This window comes from Pristiophorus japonicus, chromosome 12, assembly GCF_044704955.1.
Source record: "Pristiophorus japonicus isolate sPriJap1 chromosome 12, sPriJap1.hap1, whole genome shotgun sequence".
Classification (NCBI taxonomy): domain Eukaryota; kingdom Metazoa; phylum Chordata; class Chondrichthyes; family Pristiophoridae; genus Pristiophorus; species Pristiophorus japonicus.
The window spans coordinates 23,038,467-23,063,870 of NC_091988.1; the positions used below are offsets into that span (position 1 = coordinate 23,038,467).

At 43.1% G+C, this 25,404-nt stretch overlaps 1 protein-coding gene across 3 annotated transcripts in view; it reads right to left on the minus strand.

Moving 5' to 3' along the window:
• The window catches only part of LOC139277153 (ataxin-7), a 146,902-nt gene that overhangs the window by 13,119 nt on the left and 108,379 nt on the right, over positions 1–25,404 (minus strand). For all 3 annotated transcript variants that reach the window (XM_070895226.1, XM_070895225.1, XM_070895227.1), the window contains 3 exons: positions 4,987–5,221; positions 2,298–2,569; positions 27–109 (listed from right to left, as the gene is read on the minus strand). In XM_070895226.1, coding sequence (XP_070751327.1) covers positions 27–109; positions 2,298–2,569; positions 4,987–5,221 — 590 coding nt within the window. The remainder of the gene's footprint in view (positions 1–26; positions 110–2,297; positions 2,570–4,986; positions 5,222–25,404) is intronic.

Genomic DNA, 25,404 nt, shown 5'->3' on the forward strand with positions numbered 1-25,404 from the left:
AAACACAAAAGTCAACAGTAACCTACCTTGCATGTCAAAGATCTTGTACATGGTTTCTTGGTTTCAAGATCGACAACACCACAGTGTCTGTTTGGGTCAAACTCCCGTTCTATCAAAAAACAAAGATGATGTTAAATGTGTAATACAGAACATACTATTGATTTTCTCTTTTTGCCTGGTTAATGGAGAACTATTGTTTACAAAATAAACAGGTAGGAAAAATTCTGCTGCTGGCCTGACATTTTAAGATTAATTTCCCCACAAATATTTGTCTGACAAGACAAACATTAGTGACAAAAAAAAACTCCCTTTCCGCCTCTCATCCTAGCTAAAATTGCAAATGGCTCCCTCTCCTCAGGCACTGCCCCCTCCCTTTCAAAACTGGAGTTATTACCAATGTTCCTCCTAAGGTGCGTGGCCAGTTATTATTCCCCCTTTCAAAACTGCCGTTATCTCCCAAACTCCTTCCCACACACAAAATACCCACCTCGATGACTCTATCCTTCAAAACTACCGCAGTTGTGCCTCATGTTAATAGTGTTTTACAGTCAGCTTTTATAAAGACTGGAGAACGCATGTGTGATATTGCAGTATTTCAGGAGCCAGTATATGAAGAGTTTTGCCGTTATTTAACTAGATACTGGGCAGCACGAGATGCATTTCAGGATGAGGGGTCAGCTTACAAGAGAGTGACTGGTGATTGTGAACCGGAGAGAATATCTAGCACAAAACTCAATTTTGACAGAGGCTAATTGTAACAACCCTTTGTCTGCCCCATCAGGATCAGTTAACTCAGCACATACTGAGGGCCAAACATTCCTGGTCTAAATAGCTTAACTCCACACTGGGTGGTGTACTCATCAACTGAGCTATCAGAACTCACTGGGGCCGAAATTCAGGTGCACCAGAAAGCTGGCACACCTATGACTTTTTTAAACTATTAATCACCGTTGGAACTCCTGGTGCGGTGAGTAGATCCATTTTCAGGACTTAATTTTTTTCAAAGTCCTACAGGAAATGGATCATGGGGGGGGGTGGGGGGGCAGGGCGGGTCCTGGACTCTCAGCCAGGCTGACTGGCTGAAAATGGGTCATCCGCCGCTGTCAATCAATGTGATGTCACAGCACGTGTGCGTCACCCCGCTCTCTCCCCTTTAAAAGGGAGAGATTCTATCATTTTTTTTAAACTTTGGCTACTGGGCCACCAGGGCCGGTTTCAGCCGGGCCAGCAACCTGGCACCCAAGAGGAGGCACCAGGCTGCCCGGCCAAACCTGGAGGCACTATTTTGCTGGCTGATCGGCAAGCAAAAACTCTTCCATTGCGGCCGTGGCAGTGGACCCTCCACTTTAAGGGCCGTTGCGCTGCTGGGCCGCACAGTCTTCAGAGGATGCACCGGCAGAAAAACCTGCCAGGGGCACCGCGCGGCGGGGGATCGCCGCATCGAGCTGAAAATGGATAGGTATTTATTTGATTTTAATTGGGCGGTGCATCTACTTGGGCGGGTTGGGGTCCAGGCCGAAAAATCCCCGACCTGAATTTTGATCGGGCGGCCTGTTGACCCCAAAGCAGCAGCCATTCGATTTTTAGGAATGGCCGCCACAAACGGGGACCAACGGGTCTTTTTGAGACCCTGAGTTTCAGCCCCCACTATGTTCACCTGGTCTCTTACTTGACAATTATACTCTCTCCAGACTGCGGTAACTGAGGTTTGGTAATCTTTCCTCATAACTCGTCCCCTTTACACTGCTTTCTTTTCTACAGGTTTGTGGTGGTGTAGTAAGCAGAGCTGCTTCCACTTTGCTTCATGTGGGTTTACTGTTCAGCCAATCAATACAATGGCAGCTTCAAGTTAAAATCAAGTAACTGATGATTCAAAATGTATTTACCCAAATCAGAAAGCAAGGATGTCGGCCTGTTTTACCATAGCTAACCTTTGATTCACACACATCTGCTCTACACAATCATTCCTAATAGGTGCAAAGAACAGTGTTTAAGTGAAAGGAGAGCTGTATATGGTTGAGCTGACTGTCCCTGTAGTAGAGAATCCTACCATCGACTTTATCCACAATATATTCAAAGAAGTTAAGGAGGATTTCCAGGTGTGATCTTTCCCTTCTAATATCCTGACAAATAAACAAGATGCATTGTAAAAGATGATACAGTTGAGATGTTTAAGTCCTAACTATCCTCTGCAACTTCTAGGTTAGTTTTCAGCAAATTAATTTTTTAAGCAGTTATTTGATATCCAAAAACATTACGACAGTTCCACTGTTCTATAAACATCTATTAGGACTCACCTGACAATCGCTTATGAGAAGAGGACTTCTTGATATTTTTACCATCTTCAAGTTTCTTTTCTGAGGATGAAGGAGTTGACAGAAGATTTTTACCATTGGGTATCTGTCCAGTGGAGGGCAGGGGTGCCTTTGGTATTGTAGGACAATTAAGGCCAGTTTTTATTGAAGCACTCACAGTGGTGGAATTAATGGGAACTGGCATCATTTTCAATGATGTGCCATCAATCTTCACATTAGGATGCATCTTCTCTGGTTTAACCACTGAAGTCATGCTGCAGAATATGACGATTTTTTTTAAAAAATGGAACACACTGCACATTTTGTACCTTTGGTCTTAAATTGAAGTTTAGGATAACCAGCTCCTTTACTGACTATTTCTGGTCAAAATTTAAAATATATAGATCATGAACTAGAACGCTCCTTATAAAAATATAACTTATTTTAAAAATATGTACTTACTGTTTGCTAACCTCTTAACCAGAGCCATCACTCCATAAATGTTCAGAGGCCAAGCGGTCTGCTGTCTCAGCCAGGAAACAGCCTGACAACTTTTAAAGATTTTTAACTGTACCTAAAGCAAATATTTAGACACTTGAGCTTTACCAATTGCACCTTTGTATTTTTGGATCGGAGTGTATAAATCTACTTCCCTTTTTAACCAACACTGCCCTTGTCTAACCTGAAGATTCCCCATCCGATTTTTTTCTCCACTCTATAAAAGGACACACCAGCGTTGCTATAGGTATGGAATAGATGATAATGGAAAATAACTTGAGGAAACAAAGCCTGGAATTAATACTGCACTGGCCAGAACAATTACGACTTACTGGTTTTCAGTAAACAGAATATGAACAACAACTCTTGGAATAGTTACCGGGAATGCCTATAAAACATGCATATATAAAGAGCTTGAAAAGCTGACAGGTGCTGAGCATCACAGTGCAATCTATGAGAAAGGGCGGGTTAGCTGATAGGAACATCAGCTAGGTACTCAATCTTTTGATCAAGTGCCACAATCCCAATTGATGTCTTGTTTGAGGGCCATAGGAATGTTCCAACATTGTACGACAGGAATGGGCAGGAGACTGCCAGTTCTCTCGATTACTTTATACTGCTATCGAGTGTCACAGTGTGAAGGTTAGACAGATATCAATGACATGGAGGTGAGGAGATGATGAGCCCCAGTCACTAGAATGCAGCGCCTAGCTGTTGGGTAGAGTGAGCCTAGTTTCCAGTCCAGCTTCTTGGGAAAAGGCACTATGTGGTACAATAGAGGAATTTTTTTTTTTTTATAAATGAAGCTGAAGTGGGAGGGAAAGAAAAGTCTGGAAAGATGAAGCATTTACTGGATGTTGCTCTGCATTGGAGTCTTTCTTTCTCCATCCCCCCCCCCCCTCCCCACCCCCATTTCTGTTCTCGCTTCCACCTCCCTCCTGTACCCATTTTCTTTCTTTTCATCTTTGTGCCGCTCATTAAGTGGGACATCCCAGCCTCAAAATGATTCTTTTAAACTGCAGATCCTGTCGACAAGTGCTAGGATATCTCGATCCCAGAAACATTCCCTGGCTTGGCTTTTTATTCCTGGAAAGCATAACGAGGATGGTGCTGAATCCCAGCTCCGGCAACACCCCACGAAGCATATGGAGATCCATTTCATAATGAGCACGACATATATAAAAATCATATAATCGGTATGATCGCGGAGGAAACGATTAGAAAGCATAGTATGGAGTACTTCCAACAATGTTCCTAAACGTGTGCAAAGTGAGCCTACTAAATTGATCAGATATATCAGCAGAATAAACGGTTACAGAAAGAGGAAATACTGGAAATACACAACAGGTCAGTCAGCATTGGTAAACAGAAAAGACATTACTATTCGGGGTGTAATCCTTCAGGTTTCCAGCATTTTGTTTTCAGATTTCCATTTTTTCTTTTTTTTTTTTAAAAACTATTCCTAAAACTGCATTCAGCCAAGCTTTCAGATACAAAGATTTCTCAAATTAAGACATTAATTTCCTAGTCTTTGATACATACATTGAAGTTTGAAGAATTTAATTTCCAGTGGCTAAATGAAATCCCAAATTGTATCAAGTATATAAGTTAGCAATTTGTTAAGCTTTCTAGAAATGTTTTGTAGTGACACTGTTTTAGAAATATTTAGAACGATTCTCACCAGTGTTTGATATCTGAATAAATTGATTTAAACAATCTTAAGCAAAAACCACTTAGCCAAGTTTGATCAACAACTCAACTGACTGGGACAGAGTACACTTGGAGGTCTAAATGCTTTTTTTTTTCTGGGGGTGAGGGAGCAGATGGATGAAATGAAGTACAATCATTATGGACAGTGAGTTACAACAAGTAAACATCAAGACATTTCTGCACTGCTAACCATCAACAAGATGTGAACAAAGACAAACCAGTTTGATAATCAAAGAACCCAAGCTACTGAATGTTCAGGAAAGGGTCACAGTCACCTTACTGGATAGTTCAAGGTTAATTTTGAAATGTTTAGCCGAACTGTTTGCGAACCTTGGCAGTCAGGGATGATAATCAAATTAGAAGTTAGGGTTAAATTAGCTGAAAATCGTGGTGCTAAAAATTAGTTCTGTTGTGAAAAGACAATGCAGCAGAAATGTTTTGTGAAATCAAAATATAACAACCAAAAAGAAAAGCATGCACTAACTTTTTATCATGGTGCATCTTGCCATGGTGAAGCAGGTAAAGTGGTCTGCTCATACCACTGATGTGAAGTTTATCTTTGGGGGATTTTTGTATCTTGGAGCTGGATGAAGCACAGTTTCCACCAGAAATTCGACTGTTCCCACAATCACTACTGCTTCTGTTTTTTGAGAGGATGGAAGGATAAGAGTATAATGGAGGAGTCACAGGTGGTTTGCTTGATGTACTGTGTCTTCTTTCTGTGTACAGAAAACAAAACAATTCAACTTCCAGCCAACAATGGGACAGCATCAACTAGATTCTTCTGTATCCAAATTTTCATTGTGAAATACGAATCCCAAAATAAGTCTCGGCTCTTGGGAAGTTTCAACACTTGTAATAATAACGCTGGAAGATTTCCATATAATAGCACAATATCAGGGGAGCAAATCTCCATTAGTCAGTTATGGCAAGTTGCATCTCAGTCGAGCTAATATTGCATCATAGAAACATAGAAAATAGGTGCAGGAGTAGGCCATTCGGCCCTTCTAGCCTGCACCGCCATTCAACGAGTTCATGGCTGAACATGCAACTTCAGTACCCCATTCCTGCTTTCTAGCCATACCCCTTAATCCCCCGAGTAGTAAGGACTTCATCTAACTCCTTTTTGAATATATTTAGTGAATTGGCCTCAACAACTTTCTGTGGTAGAGAATTCCACAGGTTCACCACTCTCTGGGTGAAGAAGTTTCTCCTCATCTCGGAAATATTTCAAGGACACCCTCAAAGCCTCAACATCCCCACCGACACCTGGGAGTCCCTCGCCAAAGACCGCCGTAAGTGGAGGAAGAGCATCCGGGAGAGAGCTGAGCACCTCGAATCTCGTCGCCGAGAGCGTGCAGAGAACAATCGCAGGCAGCGGAAGGAGCGTGCGGCAAACCAGTCCCACCCATCCTTTCTTTCAACAACTGTCTGTCCCACCTGTGACAGAGACTGTAATTCTCATATGGGACTGTTCAGTCACCTGCGAACTCACATTTAGAGTGGAAGCAAGTCTTCCTCGATTCCGAGGGACTGCCTATGATGATGAAGGCAAGTATGTCTTTCCTTAGGTAAGGAGACCAGAACTGCACTCAGTACTCCAGGTGTGGCCTCACCAATGCCCCGTATAATTGTAATTAGACTTCTTTACTCTTATACTCTAATCCCTTTGTAACATTTTTTCTTAATTGTAATTTAAACATAATTGTAACATCATTTCTTTCTCGGAATCCTAATTTTTTTGCATAAGGTATTCTCTACATACAAGACCTTTTACTTTCTGCTTCCCCTATTAAAATCATCTAGCAGTCTAATAGCTTTGAAATAAAATATAATTCCATTCTCCCAATCTAATATGGAAGTTACATTGATTCTATAAGATTTGTGAAACCACAGCCATTGCTCCAAGTTAGCATGATATCTCAAATACTGACTGCATTAAGTTTGAAATTGGCCAGACCATTCCAAGGGGGAACCAAGATGTGCTTTTACTTTATAGAGCTTCTGTTGAAGACAATCCAAACTTGCGTGGCAGTGCTAGCAACACCAAAATCCACCTAAAAGGTGACTTGTACTGCAGGCCCCAGAGATAACTAAGTGCCAGTCACCGTGCTTTCTGATCACGGCAGTTCCATGGTTCGGTATCAGGCAAGCAAGGCAATTTTCAAATCACTTGCTTGTATGGACTTTCAGTGGCCATTAGAAAAGGTGCAGCAGCCAGAAAGTCTTGAATTGCAAATGATCACATGCTCAAGTCTAGCTTATTGCTCTGGTGCTGTGGAATCCGTGACACAACAAAAAAATGTAACGTTTCCACTTGACCGAGAGCACATGGTATTATAAAACCACTGCTTCTTGAAGTAATGTGTTACATCAGCATAATACTTGACAGGTTTATGTTAAAAGAGGCCGACAGTTCAAAAACTAAGCAAGGAACTTAAATTATAAGATGTGAGCTAATGATATTTCTGCTGCAGGAGAAGATTTTTAGTGATTGTTAAAATTGCTCAGCAGATACCTGTGAATGTTGATAATTGCCCTCATAGTATAATGTACCAGAGGCCATGTCGAATACAGACCATGCTCTCCTATCGACTGACATGAAGCAGATAAGCAGACATTGATGGGGAGGATCCAACACTGCCTCCAGTGCGCCAGTGCAGCCTTCGGCTGCCTGAGGAAGAGTGTGTTCGAAGACCAGGCTCTCAAATCTACCACCAAGCTCATGGTTTACAGGGCTGTAGTAATACCCGCCCTCCTGTACGGCTCAGAGGCACGGACGATGTGCAGAAGGCACCTCAAGTCGCTGGAGATATATCACCAACGATGTCGCCGCAGGATCCTGCAAATCCCCTGGGAGGACAGGCGCACCAACATCAGTGTCCTTGTCCAGGCTAGCATCCCCAGCATTGAAGCACTGACCACATTCGATCAGCTTCGCTGGGCAGGCCACATAGTTCGCATGCCAGACACGAGACTCCCAAAGCAAGTGCTCTACTCGGAGCTCCTCCATGGCAAACGAGCCAAAGGTGGGTAGCGGAAACGTTACACCCTCAAAGCCCCCCTGATAAAGTGCGACATCCCCATTGACACCTGGGAGTCCCTGGCCAAAGACCGCCCTCGGTGGAGAAAGGGCATCCGAGAGGGCGCTGAGCACCTCGAGTCTCATCGCCGAGAGCATGCAGAAATCAAGCGCAGGCAGTGGAAAGAGCATGCGGCAAACCAGTCCCACCCACCCCTTCCCTCAACGACGATCTGTCTCACCTGTGAGAGTCTGTGGCTCTCTTATTGGACTGTTCAGCTATCAAAGGACTCACTTCAGGAGTGGAAGCAAGTCTTCCTCGATTCCGAGGGACTGCCTATGATGATGATTATGACAGAGAGCAAATATCTGCTTTTGTCCCAAATGTAAATCATCAATATTTCAACCTTCTGCGCTTGGAAGTGAAAATCTCAGTATTCAAGCACCTGTTTAAACGTTCTTGGACTTTGATCTTGAAAGCAGAATGAGAAGCAGAACTACACAGCATGTAATTTATCTCTCCTGTTCACTCCCAACATCGTTTCTTTCCTACACTGAAAGCAAAAAAGTGATCGCAAACACACTTCTCTGCAAATGTTTCTCTCCATCAATCAATTAAGTGAGAAGTGCTTAATCCGTTAACTCCCCCCTTTGCAGGGGAAATACCATGCCTCTGCTCAGGGCCAGATAGCATGGCCAAATTCAGGAACTGTTTGCAGAATCACAAGCACAAATCAAAACATTCCCTAAAACTCCTGACACTGTGTTACAGCAACATGCTAGAAGAACATAAGAAATAGGAGCAGGAGTAGGTCATCTGGCCCCTCGAGCCTGCTCCGCCATTTAATAAGATCATGACATTAGCTTGGATGATGTGGAATCTATATGGGTAGAGCTGCAGAAGACCAAAGGGCAAAAAACGTTAGTAGGAGTTGTGTAGAGACCTCCAAACAGTAGTAGGGATGTTGGGGAGGGCATCAAACAGGAAATTAGGGGTGCATGCAATAAAGGTGTAGCAGTTATAATGGGTGACTTTAATATGCACATAGATTGGGCTAGCCAAACTGGAAGCAATACGGTGGAGGAGGATTTCCTGGAGTGCATAAGGGATGGTTTTCTAGACCAATATGTCGAGGAACCAACTAGGGGGGAGGCCATTTTAGACTGGGTGTTGTGTAATGAGAGAGGATTAATTAGCAATCTCATTGTGCGAGGCCCCTTGGGGAAGAGTGACCATAATATGGTGGAATTCTGCATTAGGATGGAGAATGAAACAGTTAATTCAGAGACCATGGTCCAGAACTTAAAGAAGGGTAACTTTGAAGGTACGAGGCGTGAATTGGCTAGGATAGATTGGCGAATGATACTTGGGGGGGGTTGACTGTGGATGGGCAATGGCAGACATTTAGAGACCGCATGGATGAATTACAACAATTGTACATTCCTGTCTGGCGTGAAAATATAAAAAGGGAAGGTGGCTCAACCATGGCTATCTAGGGAAATCAGGGATAGTATTAAAGCCAAGGAAGTGGCATACAAATTGGCCAGAAATAGCAGCGAACCCAGGGACTGGGAGAAATTTAGAACTCAGCAGAGGAGGACAAAGGGTTTGATTAGGGCAGGGAAAATGGAGTACGAGAAGAAGCTTGCAGGGAACATTAAGGCGGATTGCAAAAGTTTCTATAGGTATGTAAAGAGAAAAAGGTTAGTAAAGACAAACGTAGGTCCCCTGCAGTCAGAATCAGGGGAAGTCATAACGGGGAACAAAGAAATGGCAGACCAATTGAACAAGTACTTTGGTTCGGTATTCACTAAGGAGGATACAAACAACTTTCCGGATATAAAAGGGGTCAGAGGGTCTAGTAAGGAGGGGGAACTGAGGGAAATCTTTATTAGTCGGAAAATTGTGTTGGGGAAATTGATGGGATTGAAGGCCGATAAATCCCCAGGGCCTGATGGACTGCATCCCAGAGTACTTAAGGAGGTGGCCTTGGAAATAGCAGATGCATTGACAGTCATTTTCCAACATTCCATTGACTCTGGATCAGTTCCTATCGAGTGGAGGGTAGCCAATGTAACCCCACTTTTTAAAAAAGGAGAGAGAAAACAGGGAATTATAGACCGGTCAGCCTGACCTCAGTAGTGGGTAAAATGATGGAATCAATTATTAAGGATGTCATAGCAGCGCATTTGGAAAATGGTGACATGATAGGTCCAAGTCAGCATGGATTTGTGAAAGGGAAATCATGCTTGACAAATCTTCTGGAATTTTTTGAGGATGTTTCCAGTAGAGTGGACAAAGGAGAACCAGTTGATGTGGTATATTTGGACTTTCAGAAGGCTTTCGACAAGGTCCCACACAAGAGATTAATGTGCAAAGTTAAAGCACATGGGATTGGGGGTAGTGTGCTGACGTGGATTGAGAACTGGTTGGCATACGGGAAGCAAAGAGTAGGAGTAAACGGGTACTTTTCAGAATGGCAGGCAGTGACTAGTGGGGTGCCGCAAGGTTCTGTGCTGGGGCCCCAGCTGTTTACATTGTACATTAATGATTTAGACGAGGGGATTAAATGCAGTATCTCCAAATTTGCGGATGACACTAAGTTGGGTGGCAGTGTGAGCTGCGAGGAGGATGCTATTAGACTGCAGAGTGACTTGGATAGGTTAGGTAAGTGGGCAAATGCATGGCAGATGAAGTATAATGTGGATAAATGTGAGGTTATCCACTTTGGTGGTAAAAAGAGAGAGACAGACTATTATCTGAATGGTGACAGATTAGGAAAAGGGAAGGTGCAACGAGACCTGGGTGTCATGGTACATCAGTCATTGAAGGTTGGCATGCAGGTACAGCAGGCGGTTAAGAAAGCAAATGGCATTTTGGCCTTCATAGCGAGGGGATTTGAGTACAGGGGCAGGGAGGTGTTGCTACAGTTGTACAGGGCCTTGGTGAGGCCACACCTGGAGTATTGTGTACAGTTTTGGTCTCCTAACTTGAGGAAGGACATTCTTGCTATTGAGGGAGTGCAGCGAAGATTCACCAGACTGATTCCCGGGATGGTGGGACTGACCTATCAAGAAAGACTGGATCAACTGGGCTTGTATTCACTGGAGTTCAGAAGAATGAGAGGGGACCTCATGGAAACGTTTAAAATTCTGACGGGTTTAGACAGGTTGGATGCAGGAAGAATGTTCCCAATGTTGGGGAAGTCCAGAACCAGGGGTCACAGTCTGAGGATAAGGGGTAAGCCATTTAGGACCAAGATGAGGAGAAACTTCTTCATCCAGAGAGTGGTGAACCTGTGGAATTCTCTACCACAGAAAGTAGTTGAGGCCAATTCACTAAATATATTCAAAAGGGAGTTAGATGAAGTCCTTACTACTCGGGGGATCAAGGGTTATGGCGAGAAAGCAGGAAGGGGGTACTGAAGTTTCATGTTCAGCCATGAACTCATTGAATGGCGGTGCAGGCTAGAAGGGCTGAATGGCCTGCTCCTGCACCTATTTTCTATGTTTCTATGGCTGATCTGATCACGGACTCAGCTCCACTTCCCTGCCCGCTCTCCATAACCTGTTATCGCTCAAAATAATCTATCTCCACCCCCTTGTTATCTTATATGTTTCAATAAGATCACCTCTCCTCCTAAACTCCAATGTGTATAGGCCTAACCTACTCAACCTATCTTCATAAGTCAACACCCTCATCTCCGAAATCAAACTAGTGAACCTTCTCTGAACAGCCTCCAATGCAAGTATATCCTTCCTTAAATACGGAGACCAAAACTGTACTCCGTACTCTCGGTGTGGCTTCACCAATACCCTGTACAGTTGTAGCAGGACTTCTCTGCTTTTATATTCTATCCCCCTTGCAATAAAGGCCAACATTTCATTTGCCTTCCTGATTACTTGCATACTGTGTTTCATGTACAAGGACCCCCAGGTCCCTCTGTACTGCAGCATTTTGTAATTTCTCTCCATTTAAATAATAATTTGCTTTTTTATTTTTCCCACCAATGTGGACAACCTCACATTTTCCTACATTATACTCCATCTGCCAAATTTTTGCCCACTCACTTAGCCTGTCTATATCCCTTTGCAGATTTTGTGTGTCCTCCTCACAATTTGCTTTCCCACCCAGCTTTGCGTCATCAGCAAACTTGGCTACATTACACTCGATCCCTTCATCCAAATCATTAATACAGATTGTAAATAGTTGCGGCCCCAGCACAGATCTCTGTGGCACCCCACTAGTTACTGTTTGCCAACTGGAAAATGACCCATTTATCGCGACTCTCTGGTTTCTGTTAGTTAGCCAATCCTCTATCCATGCTAATATATTACCCCCAACCCCATGAACTTTTATCTTGTGCAGTAACCTATTATGTGGCAGCTTATCAAATGCCTTCTGGAAATCCAAACACACTACATCCACTGGTTCCCCCTTATCCACACTGCTTGATTGAATTATGCTTTTCCAAATGTCCCACGACTGCTTCCTTAATAATGGACTGCAGCATTTTCCCCAACAGCTAACTGCTCCAATAGTTTCCTGCTTTTTGTCTGCCTCCTTTTTTAAATAGCGGTGTTACATTTACGGTTTTCCAATCCGCTGGGACCGCCCCAGAATCCAGGGAATTTTGGTAGATTACAACCAATGCATCCACTATGTCTGCAGCCACTTCTTTTAAGACCCTAGGATGCAAGCCATCAGGTCCAGGGGACTTGTCCGCCTTTAGTCCCATTATTTTACCTAGTACTACTTCTTTAGTAATTGTGATTGTATTAAGTTCCTCCCTACCTATAGACCATTGATTATCCACTATTGGGATGTTTTTCGTGTCTTCTACCGTGAAGACCAATACAAAATATTTGTTCAACGTCTCTGCCATTTCCCTGTTCTCCATTATTAATTCCCTCGTCTCATCCTCTAGGGGACCAATATTTACTTTAGCCACTCTTTTCCTTTTTATGTACTTGTAGAAACTTTTACTATCTGTTTTTATATTTCATGCTAGTTTACTTTCATAATCTATCTTCCCTCACTATCATTTTTTGAGTCATTCTTTTCTGGCTTTTAAAAGTTTCCCAATCTTCTGGTTTCCCACTAGTCTTGGCCCCATTGTATGCTCTTGTTTTCAATTTGATACCATCCCTTATTTCCTTAGTTAGCCACGGATGGTTATCCCTTCTCTTAGTCTTTCCTTGTCATTGGGATATATTTTTGTTTCGTGCTATGAAATATCTCTTTAAATGTCTGCCACTGCTCATCAACCGTCCCATACTTGAATCTATTTTCCCAGTCCACTTTAGCCAACTCTGCCTTCATACCTTTGTAGTCTCCTTTATTTAAGCTTAGGACACTGGTTTGAGATCCAAATTTCTCACCCTCCAACTGAATTTGAAATTCAACCATGTTGTGGTCACTCATTCCTAGAGGATCCTTTAAGAGATCATTTAGTAATCCTGTCTCATTACACAGTATCAGATCTAAGATAGCTTGCTCTCTGATAGGTTCCACAACATACTATTCAAGGAAACTATCCCAGATATACTCTAGCTTCCTCAAAGCTACCCTGGCCAATTTGCTTTATCCAATCAATATGAAGGTTAAAATCGCCCAAGATTATTGCTGTTCCTTTATTACAAGCCTGCATTATTTCGATTTATACCGTGGGATTTGCCATCTGGAACTACAGATTCTGAAATTAACAGCACTTGGGAGTTTAAAAAAAATACTTACATTTACACAGTCCATTATCATATCTCAATTCTCTCAAGGCACCACATCATGAACTGCTCTGAAGTGCAATTACTTGGGTGTACATTAAAAACTGTAATCGATGTGTACTTCTGATGGTGCACCTTGAAAAAGTAATCAAATATCCATGGGAACACCCAATTTTTTTCTCTTTCATACTGGTCGTACAAAATTGTCCTTAAAACCTGTTATCCCTCAGGCTATCACCACTGCGATAACTCATTGTGGCATGTCTGCTCCCCTGGATGGCTGACAATTTATTTTGAAAGGGCAGCTTTTTACTTAGCTGTTCCAATGTAAGCAGGTCAAATTTCAATGTTCGCTTTCTGAATTGGTCCTTCGGAATCTGTTTTCAGCTGGCTCTGGAGCCAGACAGAATTTCAGATGTCGGTTCCAGTTCCAGAATGGAGCATGGATTGGTGGAGGCATAGGGGCAGGTAAGATTTTAAATCTACAAAAGTTAAAAACTAAAATGAATATATAGAGACCACACCTGGAAAAAAAATTCAAAGGCGAAAATTGTATATTTTACTATTGTATTGATACAGTAATAAAATGCCTCAGTTAGGAGTTAAATATTGTTACTGTATTATTTTCTCGACCAAAAGTTTCTCTCCTCCTCAAAGCATCAAATTTTAATAAGATTTGGTTCCAGTGTGTTGATCAGTACCTTTGATAAATGTCAGCAGGCTATTTAACTACCAAAGGCATCATAGCCAAGCTCCAACTCTTCAGCCGATACCAATATGTAGACTTTAATTAGGGACGGTCAAATATATACGGGTAGGGGCCTGAACCTATTTCCTCTCCCCAACAGGGGTGCAGAGGCAAAATCTGACACTACTGTCAATCTAGTGACACTGTATAGATTGAAGATTGAACCCAGAGCGATTTCCTGGCCTGTATGGCTCAGATACCTGTGCAGAAACGTGCTGAACCATCAGGAGAGCATTTAGTGCGCTATTAATTTAATTTTAAGTACCATTGCTGAAATCTTGAAAAAAGCTAGCTGAAAGTACAGACTTTTCTGGAAATGCTACTTAGGGATTACAACTTTAATTAGCATTTTGAAACAAAGCATCATGCCAGAAATACATTAGAATCTTTAATTTGCAGTTACAAGAATGTAAGAGACAGAATGTCATGTTACTGTGTTCTATGATTTGTCCCAATTACATTCTGCACTCACTGAGTTCTTCTCTTCCCCCACATTTATTTCTGCGATTTTACAAGCTTTTCTTAGTTTTTTTCTATACAAGTAACGACCTTGTTTATAATTTAAATCAATAAAAATGCCACATATTAAGCAGGTCCATACTAAAAAGACATTTTAGCTATTGCATCTGTTTTAACAACTTTACAAGAAAACCAAAACTTAGTTTAAAAGTGTGTTATGGTGAGAAAATAGATGAAGGGTAAATTACAATCTAGAACACAATATGGGAAGTGAGATTTTAAAAAGCTAAACAATGCATATGTACAGTTACTGGCACACACGTATAATCCTAATTTACATGCGTCAAAACGCTCATCCAATTGGCTAGCTATCCATTCAAAACAGTTCAGAGAGACGGAAATTGGCACAGAACAGTACATGACAAGACTTTACTTTTCTGCAAAGTAGTCCCTCAGCATCACTCACTCAAAGGCACGCGTCGACACAGTGGGCCATATTTGTGGTTTCAGCTTTATCCCTGCTGGATTTGTTTTTAAAATGTATTAGCGATGTTGAGCAATGTTGGTAAGGCCCATTTATTTGTAGGATTATCCAAGGATTGCAATGCCTCAAGGAGAACGGTCCCCACCACCGGTTAGGTAGACAATTCCAAGGCTTTGACCCAGCAACAAAAAAAAGGAACATATGTAAATATTCAAGTCAGGATAGTTTATGATGTGGTAGGGAAAGAACAGGCGATTCCTTAGTGGGGAGTAGCTGTCAAAAGTAGCCAATGGTGGAGGAGGTGGATATCGAGATCAGTGGCAGGGGTACAGGCCAACTCGATTACTTTGCCCTGGGTAGTGTTAAGCTTCTTGAGCGTTGCGGCTGCACCCACCCAAGCGAGTATTCCATTGCACTCCAGTCTTGAGCCTAGTAGAGGGTTGCAAGGCTTTGACGACTCGCCACAGCGTACACAGTCTCCGACCTTCTCTTGTGGCCACGCTGTTGGAGACTGGTCTGATAAAGCTTCTGGCTCAATGGTGAGCCTCTCCCCGGATGATGCTGGGAGACTCCGATAGCAGTGCTATTGAAAGTCGGGGAGATGACCATTACATGGTACATTGTGGTGCAAACGTTATCTGTCGCTCGTCAGCGTGAGTCATGATGCTATCTAGGCCCAGCTCTAGGTTGGCATGAACTATTTCTTTATCAGAGGAATTGTGAACGGAACTATAGGTAAGCCCTACTGCCATCCCCACTGAACCTGGCTGAGGGTGTGTCGGAGGCAGCGGGAGTCCGGGGAGGCCTATAAAAGGCCCAATGTCGTCGGGAGGCCAGCTGGTGCAGCTGTAGCAGGGGTAGAAGGTAAACAAAAAGGTAGAAAGAAATCAAAAAGGTGACGTCACAGCCAAGGGTGTAAGTGATTGGCGAGTAGTTTTTCTTTTTCTTTTCCTTTATCAGTAGGTAACCTTCATCATTGTTGTTGCCAAATTAAGTTAATCTAGGGGTTAAGTCATGGCAGGAGCGCTCAGACATGTGTCATGCTCCTCCTGTGCTACGTGGGAACTCGGACGCTTCTAGTGTCCCCGACGACTATATATGCGGGAAGTGCAGCCTGTTACAGCTCCTGACAGACCGCATTGTGGCACTGGAGCAGCGGGTGGATTCAATCTGGAGCATGCGCGATGCTGCGGATGCCGAATAGCATGTTTAGTGAGTTGGTCTTGCCGTAGGTCAAGGTTACACAGACAGATAGGGAATGGATGACCAACAGGAAGAGCAGTGGAAAGAAGGTAGTGCAGGGGTCCCCTGCGGTCATCCCCCTCCAAAACAGATACACCGCTTTGGGTGCTGTTGGGGGGGGGGGGGGGTATGATTCATCAGGGCAGGGCAGGGTAGCAGCAGCCAGGTCCATGGCACAGTGGGTGGCTCTGCTGCACAGGAGGGCAAGAAAAAGGAGTGGGAGAGCGATAGTGGTAGGGGATTCTATTGTAAGGGGAATAGATAGACGTTTCTGCGGCTGCAATCGAGACTCCAGGATGGTATGTTGCCTCCCTGGTGCAAGAGTCAAGGATGTCTCGGAGCGGTTGCAGGACAGTTTGAAGGGGGAAGATGAACAGCCAGTTGTCGTGGTGCTAATAGGTACCAACGATATAGGTAAAAAAACAGGATGAGGTCCTACAAGCTGAATTTAGGGAGCAAGGAATTAAATTAAAAAGTAGGACCTCAAAAAGGTATAATCTCAGGATTGCTACCAGTGCCACATGCTAATCAGAGTAGGAATCGCAGGATAGCTCAGATGAATACGTGGCTTGAGGAGTGGTGCGAAGGGAAGAATTCAGATTCCTGAGACATTGGAACCGGCTCTGGGGGAGGTGGGACCAGTACAAACCGGATGGTCTGTACTTGGGCAGGACCGGAACCAATGTTCTAGGGAGTGGTTGCTAGTACTGTTGGGGAGGGGTTAAACTAATATGGCAGGGGGATGGGAACCTATGCAGGGAGTCAGAGGGAAGTAGAATGGGGGCAGAAGCAAAAGATAGAAAGAAGACAAGTAAAAGTGGAGGGCAGAGAATCCCAAGGCAAAAATCAAAAAGGGCCACATTGCAACAAAATTCTAAAAGGGCAAAGTGTGTTAAAAAGACAAGCCTGAAGGCTCTGTGCCTCAATGCGAGGAGTGTTCGTAATAAGATGGACGAATTAACTGCACAGGCAGCAATTAATATGATATCATTGGCATCACGGAGACATGGCTCCAGGGTGACCAAGGTTGGGAACTCAACATCCAGGGGTATTCAACATTCAGGAAGGATAGACAGAAAGAAAAAGGAGGTGGGGTAGCGTTGCTGGTTAAAGCGGAAATTAACGCAATGGTAAGGAAGGATATTAACTTGGATGGTGTGGAATCGGTATGGGTGGAGCTGCGGAATACCAAAGGGCAGAAAACGCTAGTGGGAGTTGTGTACAGATGACCAAACAGTAGTAGTGAGGTTGGGGACAGCATCAAACAAGAAATTAGGGATGCATGCAATAAGGGTACAGCAGTTATCATGGGCAACTTTAATCTACATATAGATTGAGCTAACCAAACTGGTAGCAATACGGTGGAGGATGATTTCTTGGAGTGTATTAGGGATGGTTTTCTGGACCAATATGTCGAGGAACCAACTTGAGGGCTGGCCATCCTAGACTGGGTGATATGTAATGAGAAAGGACTAATTAGCAATCTTGTTGTGCGACGCCCCTTGGGGAAGAGTGACCATATTATGGTCAAATTCTTTATTAAGACAGAGAGTGACAGTTAATTCAGAGACTCAGATCCTGAACTTAAGGAAAGGTAACTTCGATGGTATGAAACGTGAATTGGCAAGAATAGACTGGCAAAGGATACTTAAAGGGTTGATGGTGGATAGGCAATGGCAAACATTTAAAGATCACATGGATGAACTTCAACAATTATTCATCCCTGTCTGGAGCAAAAATAAAACGGGGAAGGTGGCTCAACCGTGGCTAACAAGGGAAATTAAGGATAGTGTTAAATCCAAGGAAGAGGCATATAAATTGGCCAGAAAAAGCAGCAAACCTGAGGACTGGGAGAAATTTAGAATTCAGCAGAGAACAAAGGGTTTAATTAGGAGGGGGGAAATAGAGTTTGAGAAGAAGCTTGCTGGGAACATAAAAATTGACTGCAAAAGCTTCTATAGATATGTGAAGAGAAAAAGATTAGTGAAGACAAACGTAGGTCCCTTGCAGTCAGATTCAGGTGAATTTAAAATGGGGAACAAAGAAATGGCAGACCAGTTGAACAAATACTTTGGTTCTGTCTTCACGAGGGAAAACACAAATAACCTTCCGGAAGTACTAGGGGACCGAGGGTCTAGTGAGAAGGAGGAACTGAAGGAAATCCTTATTAGGTGAGAAATTGTATTAGGGAAATTGATGGGATTGAAGGCCGATAAATCCCCAGGGCCTGATAGTCTGCATCCCAGAGTACTTAAGTGGCCCTAGAAAGAGTGGGATGCATTGGTGATCATTTTCTAACAGTCTATTGACTTTGGATCTGTTCCTATGGACTGGAGGGTAGCTAATGTAACACCACTTTTTAAAAAAAAGGAGGGAGAGAGAAAACACGGAATTATAGACCGGTTAGCCTGACATCAGTAGCGGGGAAAATGTTGGAATCAATTATTAAAGATGAAATAACAGCATATTTGGAAAGCTGTGACAGGATCGGTCCAAGTCAACATGGATTTATGAAAGGGAAATCATGCTCAACGAATCTTCTGGAATTTTTTGAGGATGTAACCAGTAGAGTGGACAAGGGAGAACCAGTGGATGTGGTGTATTTGGACTTTGCAAAGGCTTTTGACAAGGTCCCACACAAGAGATTGGTGTGCAAAATTAAAGTACATTACCCCCAATACCATGTGCTGACGTGGATAGAGAGCTGGTTGGCAGACAGGAAGCAGAGAGTCGGGATAAACGGGTTCTTTTCAGAATGACTAGTGGGGTGCCGCAGGGCTCAGTGCTGGGACCCCAGCTATTTACAATATACATTAATGATTTGGATGAAGGAACTGAGTGTAATATCTCCAAGTTTGCAGATGACACTGAACTGCGTGGCAGTGTGAGCTGTGAGGAAGACGCTAAGAGGCTGCAGGGTGACTTGGACAGGTTAGGTGAGTGGGCAAATGCATGGCAGATGCAGTATAATGTGGATAAATGTGAGGTTATCCACTTTGGGGGCAAAAACACGAAGGCAGATTATCTGAATGGTGGCAGATTAGGAAAAGGGGAGGTGCAACGAGACCTGGGTGTAATGGTACATCAGTCATTGTAAGTTGGCATACAGGCGGTGAAGGCAGCAAATGGTATGTGGGCCTTCATAGCTAGGAGTTTTGAGTATAGGAGCAGGGAGGTCTTACTGCAGTTGTACAGGGCCTTGGTGAGGCCTCATCTGGAATATTGTGTTCAGTTTTGGTTTCCTAATCTGAGGAAGGACATTCTTGCTATTGAGGGAGTGCAGCAAAGGTTCACCAGACTGATTCCCGGGATGGCTGGACTGACATATGAGGAGAGCCTGGGCCTTTATTCACTGGAGTTTAGAAGGATGAGAGGGGATCTCATAGAAACATATAAAATTCTGATGGGACTGGACAGGTTAGATGCAGGAAGAATATTCCCGATGTTAGGGAAGTTCAGAACCAGGGGACATAGTCTTAGGATAAGGGGTAAGCCATTTAGGACGGAGATGAGGAGAAACTTCTTCACTCAGAGTTGTTAACCTGTGGAATTCCCTACCGCAGAGAGTTGTTGATGCCAGTTCATTGGATATATTCAAGAGGGAGTTAGTTATGGCCCTTACGGCTAAAGGGATCAAGGGGTATGGAGAGAAAGCAGGAAAAGGGTACGGAGGTGAATTATCAGCCATGATCTTATTGAATGGTGTTGCAGGCTCGAAGGGCCGAATGGCCTACTCCTGCACCAATTTTCTATGTTTCTTTGCCACGAGCCTCATGGAACCCCAGTTTGCGAGATCTGTCCTTTAGTACGGTGATCATTTACACTATATGATGGAGGATATCGTCACTATGAATGTATGACCACGATTTGCCCACTATACTGAAAGACCAGTATAACTGGGTAGCGCTGTAATATGGGTGTCAAAGTCCTCTGCTCCTTTCTTTTTTGCTGAGTGACCAATCTTAATGAAAAGCGCTCTCATCGCAGCGGAGATGAAGAAAAGGCACTGAGTTTTCTATTGGTGATCGATCATCTGGACAAAAAAAATCTGTTTACATCAATCAATTTCATAGAAGCATTGATATTGTGGAACAGGAGCTTTAAAATGGCTTTACATTGTGGCTATCCAGACAACCAAACTGATTTCCCACCTTCGTATAACACGGGTGAGTGGTTTAGAGCAGGATTGCTCCCAGTTCTATAATCCCATCTGCTCTCACCATGACGGCTTTTTGGCCAACGACTGCATGGACTAACACACTCATAAAATAGTCAGATCAAGGCAGGTTGTTAACTTGAGCTAGCATCACTCCACCTGGAGAAATTGACTCTAAACTGACTACCGTGGAAACTAGGAGACCCGATAAATTTAAATCCTGCAATTCACGGAATCCACCTAATTGAATTATATATAAATTGGAGTTTAATTTAAATAAAATTCCACAATGCTTTGAAAAAGGGAAGATAAGAATTCATTAAATTGTCAGAGACCCTTAGTACGGCGGTCTCTGCCTGAAATAAATGGAGCAGTCAAGACGCTATAAGCAGCAACTTTGAAATTGACGTTAATGCAAATGGGTAATGGTTAGCGCTTTTTGGACGATATAAGCAACACCAAGTGGTGGGGACTGCAACAGAATAAATGACAAATCCCAGCATAAACCCAGGAACAAGGCAACAAACCAGAAAACAAGTAGCCATACAGACCAATCTTTTCAGAATATTTAGGTTTGTGGCAATTTTGCTGTATTAACTTCCCTTCAGGTATTTAACTCCCAGCAAATTTAAGGGCTCAATTTTCCTCAAACCGTTTTCTGGCATATTGTCAGAGTTTCACCAGGTTTTCTAGGCCAGAAACGCGGCAGAAATATTTTGCCAAACTTTCCCCGATGTATAATTCAAATTTGGCGCCGTGCAGCGTGTCCAGTCTCCTCCCTGGAGGGGGGGGGGGGGTGGAGCCTGCTATCTGCACCAAAAAACAATGCCACACCTTCTGCGCATGCTCGGGGAAAATAAAATTACTTTTTTGACATCGTTCCAATGGACGCGCATGCTCAGTGCAGCTCGGATTTGGCAATCGGCCATTTTTAAAGAGCCAGTTGTGTGTGTGAGAAGGAGTACTGTGAGAGAGCACTGGAAACAAAAAAATCACAGCTGGAGCAATCCAACAATGCAACGCAGACCAAGGACCAAGAATTTCTTATTGGAAGAATTGGAGGAACTAGTTACTGTGATTGAGAACAGACGGCAGGAGCTGGATACCAACAGAGGTCACATAAAAGTTCCACCAAATGAAAAGAAGAAACGCTGGAACCAAGTTGCAGAAGATTACTGTGCAATGGTGACCACCCCGAGATCTGGAAGCCAGTGCAAAAAGAAATGGCAGGACCTTGGTCAAGTAGTTAGTGCAAGTAATATTTTCATTTATTCAATGTAATTGTAAATGTGACCAGCCGTATATGTCCCATCCAGCAGAAAGATACCCTCTCTTTAAAAAGTTGCATTTTCATCTTTGCAGAGGAAAGTGGCACACTACAAAAGGGAAAGAACTCGAACAGGAGGAGGCCCAGCAAATCTGCACCCACTGACACCCTTGGAAGAGAGGGTCCCTGCTTTGATGGGTCCTGCCTGGAGAAAAGCAATCAGTACTGCACAAGCTGGGCCCACATTTGAGGGAGAGGGCAAGTCCTGAAAATTCATCGTGGCCCTTCAAATCAACCCGCTGCCTGGCCTGCTACGTGTGAGTCGACTCATGGCACCCATCCTGCCCCCTCCTGTGCTGCTAACCATTTGACTGTTATATTTTGCAGAACTTGAGGCCAACCCTGACGACGCAGAAGAAGATTCAGACGAGGATGAGCTTGGAGAACATCTTCCAATCCCACCCTCCAGACCAAGAGCATGGGGGTGAGAGGGATGGGGAGGGGGAGGGAATGGAGCTGGATGAAGCTCCCAACATTGCACTGAATATGGAGGAGGTGCTGCTCATGGAGGTGCCAGCCCTTTCCATGACTAGTGGTTTGAGTGTTGGTGGGACATTCCGTAGTTTCCCACTGCCCCAGGCTGCGGGTTCCAGTGGTGTGTTGAAAGCCACACCCTGGGGAGAAGGGGAAGGAGAGCTCGACCACGCTCTCGTGAGATGCGGGATGTAACAGATGTGATTCAGATGATGTAATTGAGTGCGGAAAGCATTGACCTTACCCGATCATTCCCGGACACAGTCAGTGGGGCGAGTGATGAGGTAAGCAGGACTGTCGGGAGAAGTAACAACACTCACGAGAAATGGAAACAATATCCGGGACCATCAGTGAGGGAATAGTGGCCATGAGGGAGGGAATGTTGCAGGCCACTGAGACACTGTCAGGGTGTGTGAGGGACAGCATGTGTGAGTTAGCTGCTGCAATAAGGCAACACGCCCAGATCCCGCGCCCATTGACAAAATCAACTGCCACTCCCATTCCAATCCCCACACCAATCTCTGAAGAGCCCCAAGCCTGGCCCTCCAATTTGACACCTGACGCTGACACCCCCCACCCTCAAGAGGTGCGCAGTACCCGAGATGTTAGAAGGAATAAGCTTGGTACCAAGCCCAGAAATGCTGTGCCACCGCCTGCGGGCAGGGGTGGTGGAGAGTCCAAGACTAAGCACAGCGGGCGGTCTTAGGATAAGGGGGATGAGAGATGGGGGCAGCCTTTCTTTGCTGTTGTTATTAATAGTTACTGTTGTAACAGTTCTCAAATTAAAAAATGTTTTTTATAAGTTATGTAAATTTACAAGTTTTTAAAGTGATCTTAAAGAGTGATCTTAAAGTGAAGTTTGATACAAGAATAATTTTATTAAAGTTAAGTCTTCTCCTCTCTTCTCCTCCCCCTGGAGGCGAACCCCGTGCCGCTGAATCTGGACAAGAGGCAGATTCTGCCAGCCAAACCTACAACTCTCCAGGCCTTCAAGACGTTTGATGGTGGCGTGTGAATGAGTTAAAAAAATAAGAAAACTTGTGAAATCAAAGAAATTCACACTTCTTCGTTGACAGGTTTAAAAAAAAGTTAAACTTTATTATTGATTTTGACAGTGTTCTCGACTCCCTCCAAAATCTTCGATTTAAAAACAACGGTGTCTTTTCAGCGGAGATTTGTGAATGTCCGCTGGTTTCTTAACTCACCAGAAGGTTTTTTGGGAGTGGCCAGATACGCCAACGTAATGGAAACATGTTGGCCAAACTGCAAACAATTGAAAAAAACTTGCGCAGGCATGAGGGAACGCCCCGAGGTGAAAAAAAACTGGCCTAGAAAAATCGTAACGAAGTCAGTTATGCCAGGGCAGATCGCAAGTTTGAAAAAAAGCACCAAAAATTTAACTCTACGCCAAAAGCAGCCTACTCCAAAAAAACGGCACAAATCACTGGGGAAAATTGAGCCCCAAGTCTTGAAAAGTACATGAAAAAACATTCATGAAAAAAAAACAGTTCTTAAACCACAATAAAACTACATTTTGGCTGGTGGCATATCCAAATATTAGTCCATGGGCAATCAACTCCTAGCCTGGGGAAACAGACATAGACCAAGAGAAACAGTGCACCAAGGGCTGCAGCTTCAAACTAGAGCTGAATGTGCAAAGAACTGAGCTTTCAAACTTTGTTACAGCTCTATTTAGATTTACAATCGCAGCTTAAAAGAACACGTTATTGTATGTATAAATCTGGCTAGACTTTAGCAGTTAATGATTGTCATGTTAAACCAATGTGCTTATGTAAATGAATGGTGAGCATTAACGAAAGTGAGCCAGAAGTCAATCTTTTGATTAAGTGAGCATTAACCATAAAATAAAATGAACGCCCAAGAAAGCAGACTATATTCAGGGACATTTCAGACTCCCAGAGCTAACCAGTTGTGTTCTCGGCATATGCATTTTTATTCTAAAGATGTAATTAAAAAACTGTACAAGTATCAGTAGTAGGCTCATTACTATGTTAACTCAACCCATTAAAATAGTTCACAAAATACTAATACGGCTCAGCATTTTACTCCACTCTTTCTTACTCCAATCTATTTTACTTTAAATTGTAATTTCTGCACAATCTAAATTAGTTCATAAGCACTCCCTAAACATGGTTCAAAAATGTTGCTTTGCCGTTTTCTTCTTACTTCAATGTTCAAAAAACTTATTTTCATTTGCTGAAAATTGGCTTTAAATTGTAGCTATCCAGACAACCAAAAGCCAGACTTGCAAGATTGACTAGATCAATTTCGCCTATTTCTCAAACATTAAAACTAGGAAGAGCTTTAGAAGTAAACTGATCATTGACCCTGCAATTAAAACATTTCCAAAACTATAAATCATTGCAGACAGCAGAATGCGGAGAGGACATTTAGTTCTAAAACACACATGAAAACTATGTCAGGATCGTACATTAAGATTTTATGGAATTCATTTTTAGGATTACAAAATGTCTAGTGCCCTGATGAATGCACTATTTAATTTTAAATATCTTCAGAACACCAATTTTCCACAATATGGATAGCCCTCACATGGTCCCTTATTGTCTTCCCCTTGCACTTCAATCTCGATTCACTTAATGCCACTTCATCTTTTACTGGCTTGCAGTTTATCACTTACTTATTGTATTTGTCACCCGTTTATCTGATCTTGCTTTGCCTTAATCCTCTGGTCTGCATCTGGATTAAAACTTCTTTTCCAGTGACAAAGTACTTTGCATACAAAAGGTGGTTCTCCCAAATAGAAGGGTGCAACAAAACACACTTGTTGTACTAGTCTTGCGACACTGTTTACTTACATCTACTTTGTGAAAATACAAAAAAGGAAAATATAGACCTTCTGTAACACAAATTAGAGTGAAAATTCCTCAAAAATATCCCCATTACCTTTTCAAATACTGTTTCAATACAAACACCAAAGTGGATCTTCCCCAAGAAGCCACAACAATTAAAGCAAGATATTTAACAGAAGCTTTCAATGAGTGAGCAATATGCTTTACACTAACATTTTATTTAAAAAAAGAGTACTATAGATATCAGAACACAGAGTGAAACAAAAAGCACCAATTTAAAATTAAAGCAATTTTGGGCTCTAACAGCTGCATACTCAAAAGGATAGGTCAACCAATTACAGCATACCCACTTCGAATAAGCATCTGATGTTTCCTCCTACATGATCATACTGATGCAATTGGGTCAAAGATCAGGGGCCAGGGCCTGATCAGGAA